We start from the raw sequence: 21,388 nt of genomic DNA on the forward strand, positions 1-21,388 counted from the left end.
GGTTGACCGCTAACCCATGCTGTAATCTCAACAGTGTCTCACTGACTAAACCGCGATAATCCTCGTGCCAATCTAAAGGGTCAGACCCTGAAATAATCCAGCCCGTCTGCCACTGATCAAGCAAGAGCATCCATGGCACCGCTGCTCTTCAGACGGGGCCAATCAGCTTCCAATTTCTTCTTAGGAACGTACCCTATCATCCAAACATCAGGAGGCATGCCCAATAATCTGTCAAGAGCTTTCAGTGGATCAGTCGGTCTGAGCTGCTTACATGAGAATTTCAATAATTACACCACAATTCGAATAATGGCATTGCGGAGACTTGTATAAAAGAAACCTTTCATATGGGAATAGCTCATCCAAAATATGAAAACTGTTATTTGCTAACCCTCATGTTGTTCGAAACTCTTACAGGGCTCAACAATAAGAGTTTTGTCTGCCAGCCCAGTGGGGTCAGTAGTTCAGATTTATACTGACCCTGCCAATATTGTCACTGGTGCTAGCACTAAAAATGATGCATTATATATTTATACTATAAATATATACAAAATATTTAGAATTAAAATGTATATTTTCAATCAACAAAGCTTTCCTTTCCAAAAAAAATACATGAAAAATTATAGTAATAATATTGATTTTAGCCATTTTTGCTTGCAACTGTAGTGTCACTCTTTAAAAGCAATGCCTTTATACAAAATATGGTTCTCAGTTCCATTTTCTCCCACATCTACATTGCATCTATATAATCACTGGTGTCAAGATGCCCACAATTACAACCCTGTTTTCTGGGGCACAAGCCATGTAAGCCAAACAACTTAACTGGTTGTCTTGGTTAATTGTGTGATGCCAAATTCCAAACCATGTTATTTTTCCTACTCATTTCTGAACTATCAGTATCGTAGTATCGTTGGGGTTAGGGATTTGAAAAAAATGGCAAAAAAGGAAAAAAAAAAAAGTCCATAAACTGACTATTTTTATGTTTGGAAGAAAATCTCAGTATAGTAAAATTGTGAAATAATACACAATTTAAAATAACTGATTTCTATTTTAATACATTTGAAAATGTAATTTATTCTGTGACCGCAAACCTGAATTTTCAGCATAATTACTGCAATCTTCAGTGTCACATGATCCTTCAGAAATCATTCTAATATGCTAATTTGCTGCTCATGAAACATTTCTTATTATTATCATCATCAATGCTGAATAGTTGTGGTGCTTAACGTGATGCAATTGCTTTTCAAGACTCATCAATAGAATGTACAAATTAACAGATTTGTTGAATTTAATGCACACATTCTGAATAAAAGTATTAATTTCATTTAGGAAAAAAATTTACTAACCCCCAAACCACAGTGTGTACTGAAGGAGTAACCTGAAGCCGTAAGAAATAACCTAGCAATCACTGAACACAAAAACCACTCAGAACACCTTAGCAACGGTGCATCGATGCCCTGCAACCACAAACAGCGTGATAGCATCATGTCAGGGATTTTTCCCAAACAGTGACTTTTCTTTGTTCGCTATCATTTCAGTTTGTCATGCTGCCTTAGCTAATTTTGAACTATGAATGGCTACATGTAAATCTATGTCCCTCCTGCGTTAATTTGGATGGAAATCCGCAGTTAGGTAATGCAAACAGCTGACCATTTCCATACAAAGAAGTTACACTCACAGTCACATCCATCTCTGACAATTTAATCAAATCAGCCTCGCCACAGCATCCGTTCACAGGCCTGTTATTCTACTGCCAACCACACGAATTCTAGAAGCTCGTTGTCAAATATAATTTGTTTAAAGGCCAAGCATGCACATGGCTGAGCATTCTTCAGGTGGAGGGCAAATCTGAAACGATTTGAGCTTTTTTTGGCTGAGCCCGCAGAAATCCTACAGATGGGAGAGACAGATGGTCTCGGCTCTCCTCCCCTGCTCTATACATTCCCCGTTGAACTCTATCAGTTCCCATCTCTCTTTCTGTAGTTGGCAGGAAAGCCGTAAACCCAAGAGAGCACATTGCTTCCTTCCTTCCTTCACCGCCTGTCTGATTGCCTGCCAGATCCGTCATTCAGCCCAAAAACCGCCACACCCTCACCTAACTAACACATCACGGAAAGCAAAACAGTATTTTGGAAAAGTGCCAGGCCGTTGCATAATTTTTCTTTGAGTTGAATCGGTCAAATATGCATATGCAAATAAACATCATTTATTTTTAAGTGCGTACACACATATGCATGTATACATTTAAGAAAAAAAAGTTGATTATAGATTAAATAAATTTATATATAATATAAATGATAGGAATATAAATTTAGACATGTAAATATTTTCTAAATCTATACTGTATGTGTGTTTATTTTAATATACATAATAAATATACACACTACACACATATGTAAATAAAAACTTTCATTTCGGATGCGATTAATCATTTGACAGCACTAATACATACATATTAGTCTTCATAAGAAGCAACATACATTACCGTTGAAAAAATTGTGTCATTTAAAAAAAAAAAAAGTATTTTATGCACAGCAAGGCTGTGTTTATTTGATCAAAAGTAAAATAGTAATATTGTGAAATATAATTATAATTTAAAATAACTTTTTATTTTTATATATTTTAAAGTGTAATCTACTCCTGTGATGCAAAGTTGAATCTTCAGAATCATTACTCCAGTCTTCAGGGTCACAGGATCCTGTGGAAATTCTTCTGATATGCTGATTTTGGGCTCAAGAAGCATATAGCTATGCATTGCATTCAAGGAAAACATTTAAACAGTTATGTGTTCCCTGGGAATCGAACCCATGACCTTGGCACTGCCAGTGCAAAGGTTGACTGTTTGAGCAACAAGAATGCATCCTATGGTTGAAATGAAGAAGGAAAAGAATACTGCAAAATACATTGCAAAGTCATATTAGCTGAATTCAATTTGAATCTTGATGGATAATTCTGTTAAAATCCCTCTGGTGTGCTAGTTTTCCCCATTTCATTTGTGATGCATACATCCGCCAAACCTCAATACAGGTGTGATATTGCTTTTCTAACCAATCAGGATTATAAAAACATGCCACAAAGTTGACTGAATGAAGTACTGAACACTTCCCTATCTTGAAATTGGCAAAACTGATGACTATGATTAATTGTTCAGTCCTAAACATACCAGAGCGGTCATGCTACACTAACACACACTTCTGCTCAGCCTGTCTCAAGCCTGTGGGCATATCAATAGAAAATAAACCAGTCAGAAGACTGCCATTTCCCTCTTTCTACATTCTTTACACAGTATGGCAAAACCATCACAATAAACAATACAGCTATTTTATGAACTACCAACCTGTCAGGCAGTGAACAGGTGTAGCGTACATTCTGTATGTCTTTAGAAACCAGAATTTTCAGAAAATAAAGAGTTGCAAACACACTCTTTATACACTATAATGATTTTCTGAAGTGCAGTGCAACGGAGTATGTTTTACAAAAAAATCTCAGTGTTTCTGCTTCTATTCCACGTTTAATTCAATGTGTTACTGGCCAATTCTTTGTGAAATTTCCTAGCAATTTCTGAATGAAAACTTCAACACCAATTTGTTTTTCAGTGTACACTGCAGCTGAGATCGGGTCAAGGATCAATGCAATGGAGGTCCTTTCTATAGCCGGAGAGCATTTCCTAAGGAGAGATAATGGTTATCTGTCTGTCCCCATTCACAGTTTATTAATACACTGCTCTGCACCCTGGAGGAGTGTGCAGTGTGACAGGAATAATCTCAATGCCCCTCTTCATCTCCCTTAAACTGGGACAGCCCAGCGGACAGGCAAGATGACACTGCATCCGCCGCCGTCACAAGAAGAACCCTGATAGTGTTTCACAACACACACAACCCACCATTCCTGCAAAACTTCCCGAGCACTGCTTCCAGCGAATCATTCAGAAGAGGGATCCAATTACTGGATTACAAAATAGCTTAAGGTGAATTTTCATTCTCTAGTAAATTCAGACCAAAAATGCTGATCTCATGAAACAGAAAACAGACTCCGATGAACACAGTTTACCATGTTTACTTCTAATTCACATATTTCCCACCAAAATCAGCAACAGAGGTTCTGTCTTGGCCTGGCAATACCTACTTTTTTTGACGAGTTCACCAAAATTGGACCTTTGTGAGATTCTATCTTGGTTTGGCAGGTATGGCAGTTCCTGGGCCTAATTTGAGCTCTATGATATTGTTTTAAATATCATTATCTTTCATAAAAACAAATTATATATCATGAATAGTTAATCCTGTTTGAAATAGTTCCTTTTTAGACTTGAAAGTAAATGATATTCCATTGTTGTGATAACACTTACTTCCATAATGTGATTTATTTTTTGTATGGTAAAATAAGACAACGATATTGGAAATTAAGAAAGAAAATAAGTTTATAAAAAATGTTTTCAAAAATGGTTTGTGGTTAATATATATTTTTTAATTAATGCTTTTTAGCTAGGATGCACTCAACTGATCAAATATAACAGTAAAGACTTTAATAATGTTACAAAAATTTTACACAGTAACATTTTACAAAGATGATGTTAAGCATTGTTTAAGCACCAAATCAGCATATAACAATAGTTTCTTAAAGCTGCAGTCCGTAAGTTTTGCCTCCATGAGATTCCAATATTGTCCTATCCTAACAAACCATACATCAATGGAAAGCTTATTTATTCAGCTTTCAGATGATGTATAAATCTCAATTTTGAAAAACTGACACTTAAAGGTGCCATAGAATGAAAAACTGTCTTTACCCTGGCATATTTAAATAATAACAGTTCTGTACATGGAAATGACATACAGTGAGCCTCAAACACCATAGTTTTCTCCTTCATATGTAAATCTCGTGATTAAAAAAGACCACTGAAAAACAGGTGAATCAGAACATAACACCGACTGTGATGCAACAGTCGGGATCACTACGCCCCCAACATTTGCATAAACCCGCCCTTGTTCTAAGCCGGCCGAACCATCAGAAGCTCTGCAGGTATTGTAAATAAACAAGCGCGGACAACAGCGAAAATAACACAATAAATGTTATGTTCCAGGCCGTGCAGGGGGTGTGAAGTGCAGGGATGGGTTGGTGTCTGTATTCAGAAAGGCACAGAAAGCAAATAACGCGAGCCACTAAAGGGACATGGTTAGCTCCTTGCTAGCGGTAGCCTGTTACAGTACATAAGATTTCACTCTCAGTAAGGAGAGATGAGGATGATGGCGAATGACTTACAGATCCTGAGCACCACTGACAAGCATCTGATCTTGTGAAATGTGTGGTAAGTACTGTTGCTCCATAATGCAAACATAGTTTGTGTGATCGTGTCTCTTGAAAGTGAAACTATAACGCGATCGATGGATCCTTCAAAAGCAGTTTCAATGCCTCGCATATTAATAACGGCTCCCTGATGCCCGCGTTTTATATACAGTATAATTACCCGACGATATAACTGCGAGAGAAAGTATTTAAATATATATTTTCCTCCCTGTGCTTCCTTCTTGCTGATGAGCCGTACTGTGAAACAGCCAATCAGAGCAGAGCTCAACATTGAGCAGCACTGTGAAACAGCCAATCAGAGCAGAGCTCATTATTATTCATGACCCTGCCAAATAAGCCAATAACAGACCGTTTCATTCTAGGGAGAAATCCTAGGGTTGTAAATGGACATGTAAAATCGTTTCTGGAGATTTTTTGCCCTTACCTAAGCCACATACCTTCTGTGTAGATATCAGAGAACAATTTAAAATACTGTATCAATGCATTCTATGGCACCTTTAAGACTGGTTTTGTAGTCCAGGGTCACAAAAAATTATTTTCACCAGATATTGACATCTGAACAAGTAACAAATCTGCCACGTTTGTTCTGACCAACTGAGGAAAAGCGCATTACAATACACCACGCTACCAATGGTGATTTAATCTAAAGATCGTTTAGCTCATATCACATTAAACCATGCAAATTATTATTATTGTTACACTTTTTTCTCAAATTATTAATGATAACAACATCAGCATTGCGTGACTATAGTATAGTGTGTATTAGTGTGTAGATTTCAATTTCTATCCAGTCTAATCTAGTTGCCATGGCATTCGAATTTCATATTAAGAAATTATTTTAACCCAACAAGCTAATTATGCTCCATTCGAACTGGTTTTCTTTAAAATACAAATCTTTTGTAATCCCAGGTTACTGTAATCAGAAGCACATTTAAAACTGGAATATAATTTAATTTCATTCACATGCGTTTCATAAAAACATAATCCTTTCTGGATTACAATCTGCCATCAAAATGATACATTTAATTATTCTAGCTGCTGTGAGAAAAAGCTAAACGATCCACCACCTGCAGGATCCTCACATGCGATTGCCTAGTGGCCGGTAGGGTTGGATGATGTCTACAGTGAAAAATCGCGATGGACAATGACTTCGGGTGGGGGAGATGGGGGTAGGGGCTCAACATCATGATGTCAATCAGCCATCGACGATGGCATCGTCTATCGGCCCAACCCTAGTAGCTGGGACAACTTCTTTATGTTTACAGACGTGACGTAATGACGAAAACCTACCCGTACCACTCAAGTTAGAAAACATTATTATAAGCTAACCGTTATGAAGACGATAGTTTTGAACACTGGCTGGTTATATACTTACTCAAATATTGATTTCAGTTAATTTTTAACCTAAAAAAAGTTACAGACTGCAGCTTTAAGAATGAATTGTCATTTTATGACAATGAAGACTAAATAATGACTTATGAAAATTCAGCTTTGTCAAAGGAATAACTTTCATTATAAAATACATTTAAATAGAAGAGTTATTTTAAATAGGAATAATATTTCACAATCCTACCTTACTTTGATCAAATAAATGCAGCCCTGGTTAGCATAATAGACTGCTTTCAAAACCATTGAAAAATCTTTCTGACCCCAAACTTTTGAAATGAAGTGTATGGTTTATGTATCACTTGAGATTATATTATCTTATATGTCCGTTTAACAACAAATCCATTAGCAGTGACTTTAATTCAGACACTCAAAATAGAAAAGGCAGGTTTAAGGAAAATCAGCAAAATAAAAAAAACTGGTATGCTGGTTAACCTGAGAGTCACATACGTTAGCTAGAGATAAAAATCCTTCATCACTCACACAATCTGACTTGAGAAATTCTGTGCAAAGTACTGATATCGGGGTAAATGCATAAGTTGAACCCACCTAGGGGTAGGGGGTGGTGCGGTGTATTGCCAGCAGTCTTGTGTCAGGGTTTCCCAGAGAATGCTCTGGGCTAGCCACATCACACACAGAGGGCAGGAAGTGGCAAAGATGAGGTCAGTATTTTGCACATAGTCAGACTGAGCCACACAGTGAGTCCACGCATACAGTGGATGTCCGAAAGAGTGCTCTCACAACTCTCTCACTCAGATTTGACACAGAAACTGAGGGGAAAAACAAACAATGGGTCATGATTTACTTCCCCACATGTCATTTCAAACCTGTATGACATTCTTTCTTAAACAAAAGGTACAATATCCTGGCTCAGTTTTCAACATAATTAAAGTGAATGAGAACTAGGGCTGTCAAGTTTCAAAAAGGATGCAAAATCAACATTTAAGTATCATAAATGTGGTTACCAGGAGTAATATTTCAAGTCTTCTTGAAATATGAGATGAGCTCCAGAGACTGATCCCCAGTGAAGACCCTGTCTCCAAGATGGCCATCGGGACAAGACCACAGGAACCAGATGAGTCCTTTGCACAATCGGACTCTGCTGCAGCCTAGATTTAAACTGCTGATTTTGTCTGGCCAGAGGAGAATGACACTATTTCGACAAACTATTTCCCCGTCTAAATACTGTAAAGCCACCCAGCTTTTATCAAGCCGATGTAAAGCTGCTTTAACACATTTTGCATTGTTAAAAGCTCTATACAAATAATATTGACTTGACTTGTCTTGACTCCTCTGAAGCCTTACAACAGTTTTTTGTCATTCATTGCTATTTTTCAATTCCAGTGATCTGTTAATTTTCTTTTCATTTGTGAATGATTTTTCCAGAGAGGCTAAAATGTGTCATGATTTATTTAAACTTATTCATTTTCATTCTTCAAATATTCACAACCTTTTACTTTACATAATAGGCAGTCATACAGGTTTTAAATGTCATGAGGATGAGTACTTTTTATTTTCGGGTGAACTGTCCCTTTAAGAAGACAATCTTCATTTACTCCATTACTCAAAGCAACAGAATTCACGTCATCAAACTCGATCAGCCTCAGTGAAATGTCTTGCAAAATCTCCCAGGATCCCTTGCTAATATAAGCTGGCATGCATTCTGCCTGGGCCCTTATGCTTACTGAAAGTTAGGAGGAAAACAACGCCCAACACGCAACCCTCTCCACTGATCCAATGGCTTATCCACTCCGGCATCTGTAGTTGGCTGCTTCTGAGAACAGGACTTCAGAAGTCTCACTTCAAAAAGCAGATGAAAAATTACTAATCATAGAAACTGGATCAGAAGTTCATCATGCCAGAAAGAGCCTTGAGGTCTGTTAGAATACATTATTATTCTACAAACTAATTTAACATCACTTGCAATGCTTAGAAAGGAATAGTTCACCCAAAAATTAAAACCTGCTGAAAATTTACTCACCCTCAGGTCATCCAAGATAGACGAGTTTGTTTCTTCATTAAAACAGATTTGGAGAAATGTAATGCTAAATCACCTATTCACCAGTGGATCCTCTGCAGTGAACGGGTGCCGTGAGAGTGAGAGCCCAAACAGCTGATAAAAACATCACAATAATGCACAAGTACAGGACTTAACCAATTAACATGTGGAGAAATTTAGCTTTTCACTTCACATCTGTTCTGATGAAGAAACAAACTCATCTCTTGGATGGCCTGATGGTGAGTCAATTTTCAGGAAATGTTCATTTTTGGGTGAACTATACCTTTAAGACTCTGTGACTGGATTATTACAAAACAAATCTCTGCAATCAGCGCCATTAGAGCGCACGTGTATTCATGTCTATTATGCTTTACTTGACAGTGCATGTTATGGACGCATTATGATTGGAATAGATATGATGTCACTACACAGAGAGTATATACCAAAAATGGACATGTTCATACTACTACAAAATCTCAGGAATTAACATAAAATGTCTATTTTTCTAACTATTAATTTAAAAAACCATTCAGAATGCACTTTGTTGGAATTGTGTCAGAATGTATGCAAAATATGACCTAACGCCTGTGATAATTACATTGCAGGTATTGCTGTAATGCCATCTAACTACTCACTTAGACAGTTGGATCATTGCAAATGTTAAGCTGCAGGAGAACTACAGGGCGTCATTTCTAGCTGCTCTAGTTGCCAAAGGTGCAGGTCTATTTCATAACCACATTGCTTGCAGGGAGATAATGTAATAACAGGTCCAAACAGGACAAATCTGTAGAGAAACCCAAGCAGGGTGAGACTAGACCAATGACATCAAATAAACTATGACACCAGCTGAATTGTTAAGAATGCAGAGAACAGCATGTACAAAAAAAATTTTTCTGGTTTGGAGAAAACTAAGAGCATTGCAGGATTTCATACAAGCTTTTTCATATTTGCATGTCCAAGCAATGCATAGGTCACAGTAGGTAGCCTATATAGAAAATAATACTAATAGAGTTTTGATTCCATGCCACGGTCGCATTTGGCTTACTCAACTGAGTCTCAATATTAATGCATCAATATTCATCTTTTAAGATTGTCAACTTATTAGCAATTGCAGACAATGAATAGCGCACTTGACTGGACGTCTGAGTGACACAATTCCTGTGTTTGTGTCCACAAAAGCTCTCGATCTACCAGCTCCCTCACGTTCCCCCTCCTCTCCGCACACACAGCCCACCCTTTAAAAACATGTAGCGACAAAGCGCTGATCAATATGTTCACTTTCAGCAAACGCACTGGACTCCCATTGTCTTCCCATCCGTTATTGTTCCAATGTTTAGAATGTATCCAGTCCAGTCTGATGATTAATATTGCTACAATGTATCCAGACAGAAAGAATATGCATATCTATAGTGCATCTAGTCTGGAACCATTCACATTTGTTACAATGTAAACAGTCAGTTGCTCACTCCTAACATTACAATACATCCAGTTAGCTAGCACTGACATAGCTGCAATCTACCAGCCTGGAACCATTAATAGTTGCAATTTATCCAGTCAGAAAACATTAATTTTTTTACTAATAAGAAGTTATTGAGCTTGCTACAATACATCTAGTCAGAGACCATTATTTTTTAGAATATATCCAGTGAAAAAGATTAATACTACAACTATGTACATGAACAATGTAAATGCTACAATATATCCACTGAGAAATTGCTGCAATGTATCCAATCCGATTCTTATTATTAGGATATACATATTCACATAGCCACAATTTATCTGGTCTGGAACCATTAATAGTAACAATTTATCCAGCCAGAAATAATTCATAGTGCTACAATATATAGTCATATTTTAACCAGATTGAGATAATAAATATTATATATACACATATTCAATAAAAAAATAGCCTATTGATATTGAAACAACCTATCTAGCCAGAAATCATTTATATTGTTACAATACAGCCAGTCTGTGAACACTGATATTGCTAGGTGTCCAGAAATTATTGATAACCACAACCAGTCAGAAATAAATATTGGTACAATATCCAGTCTAGAACCATCCAATATTGTTACTATTTACAGAGTCCGTTTTCATTTATCCTGTTACACTGTATCCCGTTATAAATCATTAATGTTAGCACAATATCCAGTCTAGAAGCATTAATATCTTTACTATGCATCCAGCCTAGAACCATTCACAAATCCAGAACCATTCACGTCGCAATTAATCAAGTCAGAAATCAGACTGCTACAAAGTAGCTACCCAGTTTGGGATTCATCCAGTCAGACTTATATTTTCACATCGTTCCCAGTCTGAGCTCACTAACACTGACACGATGCATCACGTGAAGTATCTTCTTTGATAATGTCTCATTGTATCCAGTCAGAAATCACGCCTGCGTTCTGGCGCACAATCTGCCTGAATTCCACTAAAAGCTATGCGTGTCTCTCTTCCTCTCCCCCTCCCTTTTCTCGGCAAACCCCCCTCCCCCTCATTTTTCCCTCCTTGCCTCCCAGCTAGTTCGGTAAATGTTCGCGTTGCTTTAAACATTATTGGATGCGCTCCCAAGACATCCTTGCGCGGTGCATAAACGTTACATAAACCTGCGCATGGGTCTCGGATGTGCCACAAAGGGCTTTGCTTTCTTTGGCTAGACGACCCACTAACGTGACAAAACTTGAGTGACACAGGGGATAGATTTCAGACAAACTGAGGCGATGAACAGAAGTTTGCACTGTTAATATACTCAGAGAAGCAGCGATGGAACTCACCTTGACAGCCCTGTCCCGCACTACGGAGCCTGATGTTCCAGAAAAAATGCGATAGTTTTCCACTTCCCCGGCCCCTGTCTCCACACCCCAGGAACCGTGAGTATGTTCGGGGTGGGGGGCCTGGGTGATAGGAATTATCTCGGACAGACAGCCAATTCGGAGTGGGGAAAAGCAACGAAGGCGCTTACTGGTATCCAAAACGCATGTCTCGGGAAGTCTTAAAGGTGTGCGTTAGCTTTCCGAAAAGCCTATATTCCTGACTTCTCCGCGACACGGGAATCAGTATCCCACGATTTGTTCGTTGTATCCGGGCGCGTCGCTCGTCTCCTAATCCGCCATGTTGTGCCCCTGCGCTTGGAATGGGAAGCAGCGGATTCCCAGGCCAGGCCCCTCCTCTCCTCTTCTCACGCAGAGACGCTGCGACATCTGGCGGACTACTTGCTTCCAGGAAAGGGGGAATGTACGGGAGGCGCTTAAGTGCAAGCCACCCTGCGGCTGGTTGTGGTATCGAGCGTTAGAGAGCAATCTGATACAGGTGTTCAAAAACAACCGCTGATACAGTTAATATGTCAAGGTCTGTTTAATTTAAAATTCATGTAATTTATCCCTTAAAAAAAAAAAAAAAAAAACTCCCTCAAGTCTAGGGTGTTTTACTGGTTTATCTGGAAATTTGGTAAATTGCTCCAAAATCAGCAAACCAGGCCAGGATGGGGCACCAGGCTGTTAAAAGCCATTTGTATATTGATAATATATATATATATATATATATATATATATATATATATTATTTTTTAAAATATTCTAGAAAAAAATAACAATTTCATTTGTTAACTAGTTAACTGTATTAGTTTAACATGGATATTGAGTTCAACATTTAATACATTGTTAAAATCTAAAGTTGTATCTGTTAACATTAATGAAACTGAGCTAACATGAACTAACCATAAACAATCATATTTTTTATTAAGTAACATAATGCTGTGCAAAAATACTTGCTTATTGTTGACTAACTTTAATAGCATCTTATTGTCGTGTTAACATTGAGACACTAAATATTTTCTGGGTGGGAAACTTTACATAGTTATTAATAACAATGAGAATGTTCAACATTTTTAAAAGGAAATATTCTCTCTAAACTATTACTTTTCACTGCATAATGATTTTATGAACGATAAAAACAAAAAAACTCTAATTTTTATTGTTTTACTATATTCTGGCATATTCCTTGTTTTATTCTACATAATATTTAGAATTGTTCAACCATGTAAACATAGTCATTGTAGCTTAATAATGAAACATTTCTCTTGTGGGAGTGGCATCATTTACAGTATATCACAGAAGTGAGTACACCCCTCACATTTTTGTAAATACTTTATTATATCTTTTCATGTGACAACACTGAAGAAATGACACTTTCCTACAATGTAAATTAGTGCGTGTACAGCTTGTATAAATTTGCTGTCCCCTCAAAATAACTCAACACACAGCCATTAATGTCTAAACCGCTGGCCACAAAATTGAGTACACCCCTAAGTGAAAATGTCTAAATTGGGCCCAAAGTGTCAATATTTTGTGTGGCCACCATTATTATCCAGCTCTGCCTTAACCCTCTTGGGCATGGAGTTCACCAGAGCTTCACAGGTTGCCACTGGAGTCCTCTTCCACTCCTCCATGATGACATCACGGAGCTGGTGGATGTTAGAGACCTTGCGCTCCTCCACCTTCTGTTTGAGTATGCCCCACAGATGCTCAATAGGGTTTAGGTCTGGAGACTTGCTTGGCCAGTTCATCACCTTTACCCTCAGCTTCTTTAGCAAGGCAGTGGTCGTCTTGGAGGTGTGTTCCCGAAGGGTATTCATGGTTCCCTCAATGAATTGTAGCTCCCCAGTGCCGGCAGCACTCGTGCAGCCCCAGACCATAACACTCCCACCACCATGCTTGACTGTAGGCAAGACATACTTATCTTTGTACTCTTCACCTGGTTGCCGCCACACACCATCTGAACCAAATAAGTTTATCTTGGTCTCATCAGACCACAGGACATGGTTCCAGTAATCTATGCCCTTAGTCTGCTTGTCTTCAGCAAACTATTTGCGGGCTTTCTTGTGCATCATCTTTAGAAGAGGCTTCATTCTGGGACGACAGCCATGAAGACCAATTTGGTGCAGTGAGCGGCAAATGGTCTAAGCACTGACAGGCTGACCCCCCCACCCCTTCAACCTCTGCAGCAATGCTGGCAGCACTCATACATCTATTTCCCAAACACAACCTCTGGATATGACGCTGAGCACGTGCACTCAACTTCTTTGGTCGACCATGGCGAGGCCTGTTCTGAGTGGAACCGGTCCTGTTAAACTGCTGTATGGTATTGGCCACCGTGCTGCAGCTCAGTTTCAGGGTCTTGGCAATCTTCTTATAACCTACACCATCTATATGTAGAGCAACAATTCTTTTTTTCAGATCTGCCATGAGGTGCCATGTTGAACTTCCAGTGACCAGTATGAGAGAGTGAGAGCGATAACACCAAATTTAACACACCTGCTCCCCATTTACACCTGAGACCTTATAACACTAATGAGTCACATGACACCGGGGAGAGAAAATGGCTAATTGGGCCCAATTTGGACATTTTCACTAAAGGGTGTAATCACTTTTGTGGCCAGCGGTTTAGACATTAATGGCTGTGTTGAGTTATTTTGAGGGGACAGCAAATTTACACTGTTATACAAGCTGTACACTCACTACTTTTCATTGTAGCAAAGTGTCATTTTTTCAGTGTTGCCACATGAAAAGATATAAAATATTTACAAAAATGAGGGGTGCACTCACTTCTGTGAGATACTGTATGTACAGCACAGTTTTTATTTAGTGTAATAATATTACTGAAAAATATAACATGCTTGTCAGAACATTCCAAAACATTTTATTATTGGTAATGTTTGAACAGGTTGCATTTACAATTAAGTAATAAATAGCTGAATAAATATAACTCCAGTTTTTAAGCAGCACCATAAAGCAATACACTCCGGAACATCAGTGGTTCTGAATAGAGTCAACATGTGATAGTTTAAAAGTTAGGCCACTAACAAGACTTGAGGCAAGGGAATGTGAAATGCTGGACCAACAGAGTTTGACACCGAACAATCAGTGCTGCAGATTGTGCTTAAGATGATATTTGTGGAGCGCCGGGATTGGTTTAGACGGCCAGATTAGAGATGACAGCCCTGGTGAACTCGTCGCTTGTCGCGTAGCCTCCCAGGTCTGAGGTGCGAACCTACACCAAAAAGAGCAATAAAATATTATACATAATTTTCATAAATTATATAATATATTCTGCTGTCTGATCACATGGATATGCTGTGCACCTTTTTTTTTTAAACAGTTTTTCCTCACACACAACACGCTTCTCAACATTCAGCACATTTAGAATATGATGACTGTTATTTTGATCTCCAGTTTGTGAATGTTAAATGAGGATGAAGGTCTTCAAACAATGCAAGCAATCCACATTAATACCAGTGACTACAAAGTGACACTTCACTTCTTTCAATCCTTTTGGTTTTACATATTTTTATTTTTGGCATTGAAAAGAATAATAATTCACATTTGACAAAACATTGGTCAGTTCATTTAAAGCATGAATAAACCTTGAGAAATCGGTGTAAATTGAAATGTGTGGAATCCACCTTCCCAAACAAGGCAAGAGGTATGAGTGAAAATACTAATACTGTAGGTGCTGAGCTTATAAAAATATGAAGACAAGTAGATCAGTACCGCAATGAGGTAAGTTTAAAAATGCCTGAGAGGCAGAGAGATATCATTTGACTTTGATATCAGTCAGTCATCATTTCCACAGTTAGTCAGCAATGGCACGGAGCAGACTTCCTGCTAAGAACATTTGCATCATGAAATGAAACCAATAATTGCCCATCTGACTTATGACAGCAGCAGATTTGATTAGTGATGTTTACATTAGTAACATTACGAAGCGGAAAAACACCACTGGCACTTCAGTCTCAATATGCCAAATGGCTTTTGCAAACTTGCTGATAATCAAATTCACTGAGGTCCTGGAATCACAAAGGCAATTCGACGAGGACCAGCCCCAAACAGAGATTCTATAAATGCAGGAATAAGAAACTAAAGTTTGAATTTAAACTTACAACTGGAGTGAACAAAGAAGCAAAATAAAGCAATGTCAGACAAACACTACCATTCAAAAGTTTGGGGTGAATATTTCAAATAATTGCTGCTATTTTGAACTTTCTATTCATCAAAGAATCCCGGGAAAAAAGTACAGTTTACACAAAAATATCAAGCAGCACAAGAGTTTTTATCCTTGATTAAAAAAATGTTTCATAAGCACCAAATCAGCATATTAGAATGATTTCTGAAGGATCATGTGACATTCAGCTTTGCCAATACAGAAACATTTTTCTTTTATAGAAAAGTTATTTTTCACTGTAATAGTATTTCACAATTTTACTGTATTTTGATCAAATAATAATAATAATAATATAAAAAAAACTTTAAAATCATACCAACCCCAAACTTTTAAATAGAACTGTAATTCAGGTTAAATTCAAACTGTGACAAACAGAAATGAAAATAAATGTATATGGATGCATTAAAAGAAAAAACAAACAGAAATCAGTAACCAGCAAGAAAAATTAGAAAAATGAAATGGGAAAAGGGGAAAGAAAATGTAGGATATGATATTAAAATCGTCTTTGAACATATTCAGATCAGAAGTGGCATGTATAGTGTGATCCGGGATTGACAATGGCAAGCATCTTCAAACAGTCCGATGGCGCAGGTTGTCCACAACCGCACGGACAAGGTCACCAGTGGTGCTGTAACCCCCTAGGTCTCGCGTCCTCACCTGGGACACACACCAATACAGTCACATACACCCAGAATGGGATGTGACGGCAGAGGAGGAAAGGCGGAGAAAGGGAAGGTGAAGACCACATCAGAATTACCGGACAAGCACAAACCTGAAGCCTAGAGTTTGACTGCATGACAGAGTTTGTATTAGGAGAAAAATTTTAAGAAATGCCAAAGCTGAAGCTGAATGTATATACTGAGGAATGTCTGTGTCAGCACCGCAATTCCTTCATTATAACTAGCAAAAGCCAATCATAAATGTCTTCAGCTGTGCGAATGCTTGAACATTTTTTTTTTTTTTTGGTAACACTTTACAAAAAGGTAATATTAATAGTAACATTAATATTATTAATCTTTGCTGTTAGTTAATACTGTAGTTCATTGACTGTTCCTGCTGTTCATGCATCACCTAATATAGACAGACACATTTTAAACATGCATTAGCACGTTGAATTTAACATTAAGCTTAATGAATGCTGCAGAAATATTCTTAATGTTAACTTATGTAGTTTTAAATTGTAACAAATCAGACCTACTGTAAAATGTTTTTTTTTTTTTATTTGCATAAACCAAAGGCTAATGGATTTTCATCCCTTCGATATATTCCACCCAAACACACTCTTTCGATTAAAAAAAACTTGTCATGACCAAAAGACCCAACCGTCCATGTAAAACACAGAGGGTTTCAACAAAAGTGTAATGCAGAAACAAAACTGGATGGGCTCTTTATTTATTAAAAAAAAAGTGTTTCAGGATTAAAGCTATAGTGCTGTGTTGTGGTTAGGGTCATTCATCCCAAGCCAGATGCAAAGGAAAACCAACCAATTAGGATCAAAACCAATACCACCAGGGGCCTGTTTCATAAAACAAGTTTAGCAAACAAGCCAAGCGTATTTCAGCTAGTCTGACTTATTTTGAACCAAATCAACTGACAATAAGTCAGACTAACTGACGTAAACCTGGCTTACTTGATAAACCTGTTTTATGGACTATACGGACTTCCATGCATAAAACATCCATCAACAACAAACTGTGCATCCTGAGCTCATAAAAAAACACTGAAACACACCTAAACTCACACTCATGTTCTCTACATCGTATGTAAGCTGCATAGAGTTCTATCAGCCACACAATACACCTTTCTCTCCCATTCAGACTTGAACACACAAACACACACAACCATCTCTTACCTTGCCCTGCTTGATGACTTTCTTGACAGCCTCAGACACCATGTTTGAGTGATACTCAAGACTGAAAGAAAAAAACCACTCGCATCAACAATCACCAAGACTGGTCAAAAGTTTAGAATAATAATTAACACCATTTTAAACAAAAAAGAAGTCTCTTATGCTCACCGAGGTTGCATTTATTTGATCAAAAATGCAGTAAAATGGTGAAATATTACAATTTAAGCAACTGTTTTCTATTAGAATACATTTTAAAAAGTAATCCTGTGTAAACATTAAAATGTAAAATGGTGTATCCAGATAACAAATTGATTGAATTAAATCTGAAAACCATGTTTAATGGGAACAAAGAGTCAAAACAGCAATTAATGGTACAATTTAAAGGTTAAACACAAGATATGAAGTAAATATGGAATGCTGGATAACAATGGGAGACTCACTTGAGGTGTCTCAGCATGTTGGATGCACTGAGGAGCATAGCAGTAGGGTTTGCGATATTCCTGCCGACAGCCTGAGCGAAGGGATGTCTGGCACCCTGATTGAAAATACAAGACGATGGGAATAACTGTTAAGACTTCATACACACTGCAAAGCAGTTTATTCGAAATCTAAAACTGTTGCAGTTAATGTATAATGAATAAAGGAATGAAAAACAAGACACCAACCGTTTCAAACACAGCATATTCTGCACTGTAACTCTCGCCTGGAACTACGCCGGCTCCGCCCACCAGCCCTGCTGCCAGGTTATCAATGATGTTGCCATAGAGATTTGGCATCACTAGCACATCAAACTGATAAGGATTCTGCACCAGCTGTGGGCCACAGAACAATATGTTAATTAAATATATATAGGCCATTCTAATTGCTGGTCATTAATAAAAAAAGCCTGGAAACTATACCTGCATGCAGCAGTTATCAATGATGATGGTTTCATATTTAATCTTGGGGTAAAGTTCAGCCAGTTCCGCACAGCTCTGCAGGAAGAGACCATCCCCGAGTTTCCTGTGAAGATAATCCGAGATGAGCGAGTCTGCGTGTTGAGATTAAAACTGTATGGTGAAATAATCTCTTCATACTTACATAATGTTTGCTTTGTGGACAGCGGTCACTTTGCTGCGGCCTTTCTTGGTGGCGTAGTCAAATGCAAATTTAGCGATACGGCGAGATTTCTCCCTAGTGATGATCTTCAGGCACTCAACCACTCCTGATACACTCTACAAACACAGAGGTGCTCATAATGCAGAGGTACACTACAGTTTTGAAAAATTAATGCTTTTTCTAATGCATTACTGCAATTTTAAAAATGCATTAAATTGATCAATAGTTGACATTTAAAAAAAGACCGTCATGTTACAAAATAGTTCTATTTCAAATAAACACTGTTCTTTTAGTATCAAAGCATGCTGAAAAAAAAATACATCACAGTTTTCACTGAAATATTAAGCAGCTCGACTGTTTTTGACTGATAATAATAGGAACTATTTCTTGAGCAACAAATCAGCATAGAATGATTTCTGAAGGATCATGTGACACTGAAGACTGGAGTAATGGCTGCTGAAAATTCAGCTTTGGATTCACAGGAATAAATTACATTTTCAAATATATTAAAACAGTTATGTTGAATTTTAAAAACATTTCACAATATTAAAAAAATGCAGCCTTGGTGAACATTAGCGACGTCTTTAAAAACAAATTTTTAACTGATTGTGTATTAAAAAAAAAAACTACTATGCTTCAAAAGTTACTTTTGCAGATTCTGTTTTATAATATTTGTGTTAAAAGCACAAGAAAGGAGTTTACATTGTCTATGGCAACTTTGATTATGCTAAATAAGAAGTTTGTGTTAAAGGAATAATTTGAACTTTTTGGGTGAAATATCTCATTTAGTCACCCTTGTGTTGTTCGAAATCCCTGTACGAAAACGATTTTTTATATCATTTTTCATATCATGATAGTAGATAACCACATCTCTCAATATAAAAACAAGATGACACAAAGCATCATAAAAACGTCTATGATGTGTGTTATATTCCAAAGCAATTGGAATCAAATAATTGGAGTGAAATAAAGTTTCATTCAAGAAATTAACACTGTTTCTAGAGTTCAACTCAGTCTCAAATATCTGGTCAACAACCCACAAGAGAAGATTATCAATACCTTAAATACTGTAAAACGTCTGTACCTCAATCAGAAATAAAAAATGCGAGCACAAAAAGTACCTCATGCTCCAGAGAGCTGTATTCTCCCTCTGTCTGCTCCCGTATGATGACCAGATCCAGGTTATTGTGGCGGGTGCTGTATCCAGGCAGACTGTTCACATGAACCACATTGGCAAACAGGTCCAGCTTTCTCCTGTACAACATCCAACAAAAATAATCAATCAAAAACTAGCAGGAGAACCATGAGCAATTATAATAATAATATCAAAGAAGTACCTCAGTCTCATCTCATATGATGCCAGTTCACCCTTGTACTCCATAGGAGTGTGAATCTTTCCTAAGCACATAAAGAATTAAAACATTTAATTTAATTGCCAAATTATAATTTGTGAATACATCAATATATAAATAAGCTTGCATAAATTGATCATGTTAAATTGACAGCCAAAATATTACAACAAGATCAGCAGTTAGAAATGTTACCCTTGATGGCGACTCTGTTGTTTTTCATGGAGGACAACACCTCTTCCAGTTTCTCCTCACTGGCCATGTTCTGCACCTCGCTCAAGTGAAACTCCTCAAACTCCACAGGAACATCAGCTGCCTAAAGAGTGAGGTGAAAAGCGCATTAGGAACAAGAGAGATGCAAATATATCGAATGAGAGAGGGAGGAGCTGGAACACAGGATGAAGGAGGAGAAGGCTACTAAAGGTTTAAAGTTTAACCCTAGTATAAACTAAAGCCTATTATATCATATTCAGGCTTAAAGTTTACTCGTGTCTGAAAAAAACTGAGAAAGAGCATCAGTACCTTGAAAACCTCTTTGACAGCAGTCATCAGCTCAGGTCCAACTCCATCTCCAGGGACCATGGTGACCTTGAAGGTGCTGTCAGCCCGCGCCGGGGGACTCTCTGAAACATTCTGACTGGAGGTCAAACACAGAGAGCGGGCACACAATGGCTGCAACCGGGCACCACTCAGACCCTGAGGGGTCAAAAATGATATCATGAAGATGGCTCTTATTTCTGGAGTGTCACAGATACTTTTGATACATAAGTTGAACCACCTGTATGGTTTGAAAAAGTGCATTACAGGTGGTGACAGGTCAAAATATGATAGTCAGGTCAATTAATCAGCCAATATTATACCGTATAAGGGATATAATGGTAAAAGTCTAGGTAAATTGTTTAAATCTCTATATCCAGACAATTTCTAATGAACCTCTTCTGTGAGATGTCTATGTTACAATGTTACACCCAGTGTGTTGACACCCAGACTTGCCTGACGCATCTCAATAATCTGTGTATTTGACCGTGTGGCTCAGACAAACAAATTAGGTTTATGTCACTGTAAACTATGAGCAAATGACAGAATCGTTTTTCAAGACTCACCTTGGCCAATGTTACAAGACTCCCTCTCAACGCGGCAGCCATCATGCATTAACGGGAGGAAAAACGTCGCTGTGATCTTCCTCCTGAACTAGGAAACATGTTTCTCTACTGACCTCTACTGGATGCAAGCTTTACTCGTAGTGCTTCTCGACCAACACTAGGGGTCCTCGGTAAACTTCCAAGGGGGAACAAACGAAAACTTGACAGTCAATGATCTATTCTAAAATATTAGTATTTACCTTTTTTGCCCCCCTTTTGGAAGCTAACAGAATCCACATGACCCAAAGCCAGCAAATAAATAAAC

The 21,388-nt window shown here is 37.8% G+C and overlaps 2 protein-coding genes across 4 annotated transcripts in view; both read right to left on the minus strand.

Annotated features, from left to right (window-relative positions):
• Nucleotides 1-11,870, minus strand: part of LOC306862845 (receptor-type tyrosine-protein phosphatase alpha-like) — a 29,804-nt gene extending 17,934 nt beyond the window's left edge. The window contains exon 1 of one of the 2 annotated variants that reach the window (XM_079405867.1): nucleotides 11,461-11,870. The gene's annotated coding sequence lies outside the window, so the exon portion shown is untranslated. The remainder of the gene's footprint in view (nucleotides 1-11,460) is intronic. The other variant, XM_079405868.1, reaches the window with a different exon arrangement.
• An 896-nt stretch (nucleotides 11,871-12,766) lies between these two features.
• On the minus strand, nucleotides 12,767-21,174 carry LOC306861993 (isocitrate dehydrogenase [NAD] subunit beta, mitochondrial-like). Of its 2 annotated transcripts, none has more exons than XM_079404559.1 (11): nucleotides 21,085-21,174; nucleotides 20,504-20,677; nucleotides 20,177-20,297; nucleotides 19,970-20,030; nucleotides 19,754-19,886; nucleotides 18,615-18,748; nucleotides 18,434-18,536; nucleotides 18,200-18,346; nucleotides 17,975-18,069; nucleotides 17,538-17,598; nucleotides 12,767-14,734 (listed from the first exon to the last, which is right to left on the minus strand). In XM_079404559.1, exons 1-11 carry the CDS (start codon nucleotides 21,127-21,129, stop codon nucleotides 14,657-14,659), a joined length of 1,152 nt encoding a protein of 383 aa, XP_079260685.1. In that variant the 5' UTR covers nucleotides 21,130-21,174; the 3' UTR covers nucleotides 12,767-14,656. The 2 variants fall into 2 exon arrangements, with proteins under 2 accessions (XP_079260685.1, XP_079260684.1); XM_079404558.1 differs by lacking the exon at nucleotides 12,767-14,734 and adding an exon at nucleotides 15,040-16,342.
• Between the last annotated feature and the right edge of the window lie 214 nt (nucleotides 21,175-21,388).

This window comes from Barbus barbus, assembly GCF_936440315.1.
Source record: "Barbus barbus genome assembly, chromosome: 43".
NCBI lineage: Eukaryota > Metazoa > Chordata > Actinopteri > Cypriniformes > Cyprinidae > Barbus > Barbus barbus.

Coding starts and splice junctions, on each gene's coding strand:
- LOC306861993 (XM_079404558.1), bottom strand. CDS start 21,129: ATGATGGCTGCCGCGTTGAGAGGGAGTCTTGTAACATTGGCCAAG. Junction 20,678..21,084: donor GTCTTGTAACATTGGCCAAG/GTGAGTCTTGAA, acceptor TTGACCCCTCAG/GGTCTGAGTGGTGCCCGGTT. Junction 20,031..20,176: donor CAACAGAGTCGCCATCAAGG/GTAACATTTCTA, acceptor TTATGTGCTTAG/GAAAGATTCACACTCCTATG.